The sequence below is a fragment of the Lolium rigidum genome, chromosome 7 (assembly GCF_022539505.1).
Source record: "Lolium rigidum isolate FL_2022 chromosome 7, APGP_CSIRO_Lrig_0.1, whole genome shotgun sequence".
Classification (NCBI taxonomy): Eukaryota; Viridiplantae; Streptophyta; class Magnoliopsida; order Poales; family Poaceae; genus Lolium; species Lolium rigidum.
Window position 1 is genome coordinate 68,710,409 of NC_061514.1, and position 9,003 is coordinate 68,719,411.

At 45.9% G+C, this 9,003-nt stretch overlaps 2 protein-coding genes across 3 annotated transcripts; one reads left to right on the forward strand and one right to left on the reverse strand.

The window, feature by feature from the left end:
- Positions 1-319: 319 nt before the first annotated feature.
- Positions 320-1,841, forward strand: LOC124674698 (cis-zeatin O-glucosyltransferase 2-like). Its single transcript, XM_047210748.1, has 2 exons — positions 320-1,443; positions 1,520-1,841. Exons 1-2 carry the CDS (start codon positions 320-322, stop codon positions 1,839-1,841), a joined length of 1,446 nt encoding a protein of 481 aa, XP_047066704.1.
- Positions 1,842-2,789: 948 nt separating this feature from the next.
- On the reverse strand, positions 2,790-8,786 carry LOC124676651 (cyclin-dependent kinase D-1-like). 2 transcript variants are annotated; one of them, XM_047212691.1, is made up of 4 exons: positions 8,344-8,786; positions 5,435-5,509; positions 5,211-5,353; positions 2,790-4,079 (listed from the first exon to the last, which is right to left on the reverse strand). In XM_047212691.1, exons 1-4 carry the CDS (start codon positions 8,347-8,349, stop codon positions 4,070-4,072), a joined length of 234 nt encoding a protein of 77 aa, XP_047068647.1. In that variant the 5' UTR covers positions 8,350-8,786; the 3' UTR covers positions 2,790-4,069. The 2 variants fall into 2 exon arrangements, 1 of the variants encoding a protein (XP_047068647.1); XR_006993728.1 differs by having other exon boundaries at positions 2,790-3,884; positions 3,967-5,509.
- Between the last annotated feature and the right edge of the window lie 217 nt (positions 8,787-9,003).

A 9,003-nucleotide genomic window follows, 5' to 3' on the forward strand; every position in this document is an offset into this window, starting at 1 on the left:
ATTTGCCACCGTAAAAACTAGTAAAACTCACTCCAGCGTCGAGGTTTACTACGAATGCAGCTTTAGTGATGCCGTACCTGTAGTTGTAGCTGCACTGTGGAGTAAAGAGTGATTCAATGCATTGGACGGGCCAACGTGTCCCCCGGACAGTTAGAAGCCCAGATCGGATCGATCGGTTCAAGGAAAGTAACCGGCAGTGTGTGCGACGCCCCTACAAAATGCAGCTGCGTGGCCACTGCGATTGTGGCACTTGTAAGCTGTGGCAGTGGCACAACCACAGGGTGACTGGCTCCGGCGAGAAACGGGACTCTTCTGCAGCATGGCTCCGGCGGCAACGGAGGTTGCACCAGCAGCGGCTGTGGCCATCGTGGCGGTGCCGTTCCCGGCGCAGGGCCACCTGAACCAGATGCTGCACCTGTCGCTGCTGCTTGCCTCCCGTGGCCTGGACGTGCACTACGCAGCGCCGGCCGCGCACGTCCGCCAGGCGCGCGCGCGCGTGCAGGGCTGGGACGCGCGCACCGTCCGCTCGCTCCACCTCCACTTCACCGCCATCGACATCCCGCCTTACGAGACGCCGCCGCCTGACCCCGAGAACCCGATCGCGTACCCCGTCCACCTGCAGCCGCTCTTCGACGCCTTCTGCGACCACGCCGCTGCCCCACTCGGGCGACTCCTCGAGGAGCTGGCCGCGACAAACCGCCGCGTCGTGGTCGTGCATGACGGCATCATGGCCTTCCCGGCGTCCGAGGCGTCGCGGCTGCCCAACTGCGAGGCGTACGCCTTCCAGTGCGGCGCGCAGTCGTTCGCCGCGGGGTTCAAGGACCCCGGGCACTGCCTGGTGCGCGCGCTCGGCCTACCCGTCCCGCCGCCAGATTTCTGCTTCACCAAGGAGTTCCTGGAGCTGGCGCAGAAGCAGGGCGGCCTCGGCGTGCCCGGCGCCGGGTTGCTCCTCAACTCCTGCCGCGCGCTCGATGGAGACTTCATCGACGAGCTCAACGATACCCTCTCCAAAGACGGCAAGAAGCTCTTCACCATCGGCCCGCTAAACCCGCTGCTCGACCTCGACCTCGCCGCGACCAGACCCGCCCCGTCGGCGCAGCCGCGGCACGAGTGCATGGACTGGCTTGACAAGCAGCCGGTCTCTTCGGTGCTGTACGTGTCCTTCGGTACGATGTCGTCGCTGCCCGGCAAGCAGATCGAGGAGCTGGCAGCGGCGCTGCAGAGTAGCGGGCAGCGGTTCATCTGGGTACTGCGCGACGCCGACCGTGCAGACATATTCGCGGAAGCCGGCGGCGAGAGCGGGCGTCACGCGAGTCTCCTTTCCGAGTTCAGGAAGCGGACCGATGGGACAGGACTGGTGATCACCGGGTGGGCGCCGCAGCTGGAGATCCTGGCGCACGGCGCCACGGCGGCGTTCGTGAGCCACTGCGGCTGGAACTCGTTGTTCTATCATTTGCCATTTTGTGTCTCACTGACATGTGGTGGTCATGTGACAAATAATAGACACTTCGAAGTAAAGTGTGGCAAATCATAAAATATTCCGCCTGGGCCACGGGAAACCGATCCTGGCGTGGCCCATGCACTCCGACCAGCCGTGGAACGCCGGGTACGTGTGCGCCCACCTCAAGGCCGGCATCGTCGTCAGGCCGTGGGAGAAGAGCCGGGAGACGCTGCCCGCCAAGGATATCCAAGAGGTCATCCGGAGGGCGATGGACTCCGACGAAGGCATCGCCGTGCGGAACGCGGCAAAGGCGCTCGCCAAGGACATTCGTGCCGCGGTGTCAGAAGGCGGCTCGTCGTGGGCAGACATGGAGGACTTCATTGGTCACATCACAAAGTGAAGGAAAGATGGACGTAATAAAACATTCCCTATTGTAAGATTTGAGGTCACAAGCCTTATCGAATTTCATGTTTCTGCATTCATATATAAACTAGAATTGGGTACCCCCATTAATTTGAAGAGCAAATTTCGAATTGGAAGTCATTTCCTTTCCACCTTAGATTTGAAATTCCCAGTTGAATTCAACTCTAGACTCAAGTCTATGCATCCAAACGCAGTGTTATGTATTGCTTTAGGTATATTGCCATTGACGTACAGTGTCGATCAGTCTGTCCCATATATCTCTGATATTTATCCACACCCGTCCAAAAAGCACATCTCATTACGGTAAATTCAAAGACACACCATAAGGTATCTGCAGATATCTTCACTATTATACGGGGATAGCTGGTGTTGGTAGGTAATAAAACCGTTTTGTATGTAAAAAAGACCACGCAGTCCGTTCCCTCAGGCAGGCGATCTCCACCTTTGGCACGTCCCCAACTTTCATCACCATGTTAGAATCCGATCCAGATAAGTTCAATACAATTTTGGGGTGTACAAAGGCTTATCAAAGGATTGTGTACGCTTTGCCTTCTATTCTCTCCCATCGTACTCTTTATACTAGCTAAACATGCGCGCTTCGCTGCGCCGCATGCATGGCATTGTTGTACAGCCTCGTTAGTGCTCGTGTCATGTTGTTATTTAGAGTTAGTTGTAGGAAATCGTACTTCCTTTCTAGTATAACATTTATATTTACTAAACTTGGTACAGGGTGTTTAAATAGACAATTTCCAGGAGGGATCTACTGCAGGCAATAACATTTCAGAGATTCAGGCGCCAATTGAAAAATAGGGAAATGCAAAAGCTCCAAGGATATGGACATTAAATTCTGTTTTATTTACTGAAAAAAATAGAAGCTTTGGAGAAAATGGTTTCTAATGAACTTTCAGATTGTATATCCCACCAAAAATATTACACATAGTTTGTGAATACCAAGGAAGTATAACTGGAAAGTTGTGAAACAACGGCACGCTACAAACCATTTTAGGAGTAGAAACCACAATAATGAGAACTTTCCTAGTACCAATACCCACAATATTGCCGCATCGCCCACGCTTGCCCATGTAGCAACAGACATGACCATCTGTGAGGAACCATTCATTAGGCTACTCACAATCTGAAGCTTCATGGCATGACAGGCGGCTTCTACTGTTCTACACCACCCTTGATGGTTTCTTGATGGTATGATTATGTTCGTATAAAGCAAAGTGATAAGAGTAAATGATGACTGAAATAAGATATGCTTGAACTCTGATTTGCATACCAAAGCTTTTGTAGCCTGAAAAAGAGTAAAGTATTATAGAGTGAAGTATGTGTGCCAGAGTGTGCTTCAGATTTGAACTTGCTGAAACACACCGCAGGGTAGCATACTTGTCTAGCAACAATGTCAACATTAATGGTCAGATACCTATGAAACGAAATTGTTCCAGTGATTTTATAGGCTGATATCAGTTAAATAAGAAACAACATGCATCAAAGTAAATACTGCAATAGAAATATAGATATGTAAATGAAAACGCAACAGCTAACATCATTGGAAATGACTGAAGTTGGTTAGAGGATTGAACATTTAAGGCTGAAGTAAATCATGACAAAAAATCATAGCTAACATCAGGTCTATCGTGTTTTTTACAGCATAGAGGAGCCCAAAAGTCTACCATCTCCGCAATAATATTCATTGCTAGTCTAGATGGAAAATAGCCTACTCTGTGTACCAATTTTATAGCGAGTCTAGAACCAAATCGCATGCCTAGCTTCGGGAAATAAGAATCTAAGAAATATTATTTTAGGACGTAAAAATCAGGCTATAAAACGGAATCACTTGCACAACATTTTGCAGCGTACAGTGACAACTTGAACTACTACAGGTAGATGTGTGTGGATCTGCTCATGTAGAATTGACTGGTCTAGCCATCTGTTTACAGCTTTGACAACCAGTATTCCAACACTGTTGCCTGGAGGAAATTCTTGATATTGTGACGTTGCATCGAAACTTTGCTTCCTATGAGTGGACACAGAGCATTAGGCATACGCTAGTTAACAGTCTATAGAAGGGATTATGATTTGTTATATAGATGTGGTACCTCATTTTTGAAAATATTGAATGCAACCGGCTGATCAACATGTTTTGGTAGCAAGTATTCTCCAATCAACTTTAGAGCAGAGAGGATACATCTTGCGTAACTATCATGCCTTGCTACACTCAAGTTGCATGAAAAATTATCAGTGCAGTTTGCACAAAACATTGTTTCAATTGTGATTTGTCCCATGATCAACTTCAGAGGTTACATTTGGTCATGCCTCTGAACCGATAGGAAATATAACACTTCAATAGCATAAGTTTAACTTTAAAAATACATTATTGCTGATATGAACAAATCATGTCCTTGCGTGGGCTATGAGAGACTTGCATCGGTGTGACACTTGTGCCCAGCCTGCTCACAGTCTTTGTCGGACTTGAATTTTAATTTCCAAACCAAGAAAACAATATTATCTTGTTATCAATGCGGTACAATGAATGTGTAAGAGGACTAAACCTAGCTGGCAACACTTTTGTACCCATATTTATCCATAAAAAGTACCACTATTGAGAGATGCCAAAAGGATAATTCCCTATTTTAGTGGGCAACAACCTGCTGCACTCTAATTGTAGGTAGAGATGTTCAAAAGAGCAATCCAAAAGCTCATATAGGAAGCAAATATCATTCATATGTTCTCGGAATATCATAAAGATAATCTATACGCATGTTCTATCCAGAAATCTTTTTTACATCCTAGAAAAGTGAGCACTTTCAAGGATACTTCCCTTAAGTATTAGTTGGCTTAAGATATTGCATCTTTTAGGAAAATGCTACTGCAAGGGGCTCGAAAAGTATTCAAAATTACATTGGGAAGAAGCTACAAACAAATTTATGTATGTGCCAAAGTGCCAAGGTACTTCAAATGAATATTGTGATTGGAAAAGACTGTAAGATCAACATATACTGGCAAGCATGTGTCGTGTTCTTAACTGACAAGCAGAAAATTAAAACCATCAACCAGCATTTTACAGACGGCCTACAAAAATATGCAGCATAAGAAATAATAATACTACATGAAGAGAGTTATCAATAGATATTTTCTTTAAATGGGAAGTTTCGGAAATTCTGGGAGTCCGTGACACAATTCACTGGTTGCATAACCACAGAAATAAATCTATTAATAAGAACCTGGTGAGTGAAGTATCATCCTGGACTATCAAATATGCACGTCAGACCAAAGTCCCAAAGCTTGAGCTATCCTTCAGTTTGTTGTTTTATTTAATAGAAAACAATCAGATAGTCAGTACCTGTGTAGCACCCATTTCTTGTGGCAGAATGCTTGACCTTTCAACATCATCTGAATATAAGATTTAATGTCCGCTGGAGATACTAAAATGTACCTATCACGTATGACAACTTCCAGGTCCATTTCCATGAACTTGGATACAAGCTGCAAGTTGCCCTTGTAATGGAGAGCATCAATTAGCTCTATAATATTAGGATCTTTCAACTCCTTGAGTAGTTTGATTACCTCAATGTAGTGAAGTTGAGGACTTTCGTGTACTTGCCTAGCCGGAATCTCTTGATCGCAACCCGTCTCCTGGATCTGAAAATAAATAGCATGACATCCATGATCAGTAGCTCAAATGGACTGAAGTATGATAGTGAAATCCAAGCAAGCATCATCAGAAGAAGAAAGTAACCTTTCATGACATTAAGCTGAAAGAGTTAGCTTGGGTGATCCTAAACACCTCTCAGATGAAAATGTAACACCTTAGATCCTGAGAGTACGCAACACGCAGCTCTACGACAATCCTACTATCCCATACTATATGCAAGACTGCTAAACAATATATTGTAAAATCAGTGATTCCAGTACAACAGTTTTGCCAAAACCAGCCGTTGTAACCTAGAAGACCAATCGATTGGAAGCTCATCTCAACCATGATCGAATCTTGCAGCGTGCAACCTAGTGTTCCTCTCCCTGACACCGAGGACGACATCTCCGAGCCCCACGTACCGCCACATGCTTGGGTGCTTGTACCTCGGCCAGGAGGAAGGAGAGGGATGGCGCAGCAGCGTCCCGTGGCGCTCCTGAGCGCCAAGGAGAGACATCATGAAAATCTTGATGGTTGATGCGTGCATGTGTTGCTTCGTGTTGCTGCAACGGGATCTGCAGGAAGTTTTTCAGTTGACCTTGAAGAACAGGTCGAGTTCCTCCTGATGCTCTAGCTCAGCTAGAATGGCGAGTTTATGTGCCTTGAGCAACCGCACCATGTGCCGCTCAATGAACTCCGGCAGCGTCTCCTCATCTCTTCCCTCTTGAACTGCTCGCTTCTTAGTCTGCCAAAGGGCCCGCTGCGGTCGCCTGTCATGGCACGCGCCACCGGCACAGTGCAAAGGATGGAGACGACCCGCCCTGCTGTCGACTGCAGCAACAATCGGCATCCAACCGAGGGACGACCCTGAGCGAACCTAGTGTTCCCAAACGAAGTCTGCGGTTCGTTGGCAAGGAAAGGATGTGGGAGGGGGAAAGATCCGAGGCTGCTGTCACAACCCGTGACGATTTGGCCCTGATCCTGCCGCCGCAGGCCTTGTCCGACTATGCCGCTCCATGCCTGTAGCCACCGTCCCTTCCCTAACATTTTCCTTTTTCGAGAATGTCCTTCCCCGACCTTCGTCGCCTCGTTTTGGCCTTGTTTTGGCTGTCGGCTAGCGCCACCCCACGCGGATCCCACCAGCGCCTCCCCAAAACGCCGCGTCACTGCTCGCCCGGCCCCGATCTGGTCGACGGCCACTCGTTCCGGCCGCCGCCGCTACTCTTTGTGGGGGCTTGTCCCTGCTTGGGCTGCTACTGCCCTGAGCTCCTTGGTCGGGACGGCCAAGAGTGAGGAGCGGGCGCTTCTCCGATCTGTATCGTGAGGGTTGACCGGAAAATAAAAAATGGTGGCCGTGTGCGCGGGCGTGTGCAAGGCCAGCAAAGATACAGGGAAATTTACTGACTCTAGGCAGACACTATTCATCGCTAGCTTCAGGACTGCCTCAGCGAAGCCACAGACCACCACAATGACTTCTTTCTGCTAGCTTGCCCTAAGAAAAACAACAGTTCCACAGATATCTCCAGTGCTTTTCTATTCGAAACACAAGGGCGCTAAGCAAAGAGAATTTCAATTAACGAACAGTAGGTGCTTTTTCTTCCTTGGCAATGATCAGCAAAGAACTGCACTTTGGCAGTTACATGCTGCAATGAAAAGACCCATCTCACTCTACAATAAACTGGTTTCATTCTGATGTGTTGCTAACTTCTTTTTGTAAAACCCGTAGTGTTCTCGTCCAGAACAATTTCAACAAAAACCTCGTTGGCATATGAAAGATCTAATCTAGTCCTTAGGAGACGGAGACCCGGAGTAATCGCCCCCACCCACCGTCATATAGCATCGATCGACAACTTGCAACCACTCCACCATGATCTGATGGCCCAAAGACCACAAGCAGACCCAACTACTCAAACAACGATGAGTGCCTACGCGCAATGCCGCATACCACACGACAGCTGCCCGCACCACCTACACCCCACATGTACAGCAGCGCCACCTAGGGCCACATGCCAGCATCATGAAGTGGACACAAGTCACGGCAAATGCAAGTAGCCTCAGAGGACCCACAGTTAGCCGGACTTACAACTCAATATAATGTGGGTGATCATAGAACAGGGGGGCTATGTACGAAAAGAAACCTATGAAATCTCATAGATAACACCGTAACTTGGAACCATAATGAAATTAATTGGTACCTGCATACCAGAAAATAAGTTTTGTTTCTTTATAATACACATCACGCATCCTATATCTAATACATAATAAATGGTGGTCGTCCATATTTCTTATCACAGCAGTAATGCAAAGAGTTAACATACTCTGCATATAATTACCTATCCAGGGATCCATGCACCTCAATATCTTATTTATGATTAAACAAACTCAAGGTTGTTGTTGTTGTAAACAAACTAAAGGTTTTCTATTCTCATCAACACCATTAGGTTTCTAGATTCTCATAGAACCAGAAAATAATTTAGTGGTTCAAGTCTTGCCCAACCTTAGGATAATTTGCACACCTGACTCTGCTTTTATCTATTAAATTCAAGACTTGCAAAACCATGATTGATGTCACATAATTAGCAGATTAGCACATCCGACTCTTTTTTTAAACTATTAGCACAACTGACTCAACTGAAAACGTGCATTTTGATTTTCGAAGAACACTGCCTACCTCTTGAACTCAATGAGCATAGCAATCATGAGGTTAATTAGTATTCATATGGGTGTGTACATGCATGACACATATTAAATCCTGTAGGTCATATTCTCTCAAGATCATATAGAATAGGTCAACTGAAATATCTACTTTAGGTTCATGTTCAGTGGACCAAGCAATTGTTACCTTCATGAACTGATAAGTTCTGACGAAGCCATCTTCATAACCACCTAATGTACCATGATTTAGTTAGAATTGTGTGTGCTGGCTTGTGTTTCCTGAACTCAGTACATTACAAACGCATAAAAATAATCTCAAGTTAACATGCAAACAAAAGGAAGCAAGAAAAATGCGACAAATGTTTTTCGGTCACACATACATGGGTATTATTGTTATCCACATTGTGCAGATATTTTTTTGCAATATTTAGAATGAGATTAATATTGGTATAAAAAATCTACCGAATCACAACTTGTAGTATAGCAAATAATTATACCGTAACTCTCTGAGGTTGATTTGTATTCCTATGGTTTCGCACATGCATGTCACATATTAAATCCAGGAGTTCAGGAGCACATATAGAAGTCCTCCATCTATACTATATAAACAATTAAGAGTAAAACTTTCAGGCCTAGCTATAAAGTATGATATGCACAAATAAACTGAGCTAAATACAAATAAATATTGAGTGAAAGTGAAGATTCCTGCTCAGTGGGAATCATCCTAAAAGAAACAAAGAATAAAAGGCATGGAGATTTATACTATCAGATGTCTGATAAGCTTTGTATGCACTTAATGCTACAACGATAGGCTTTAGATCCACCCAGTGCAATCTTGTTCCTGAAT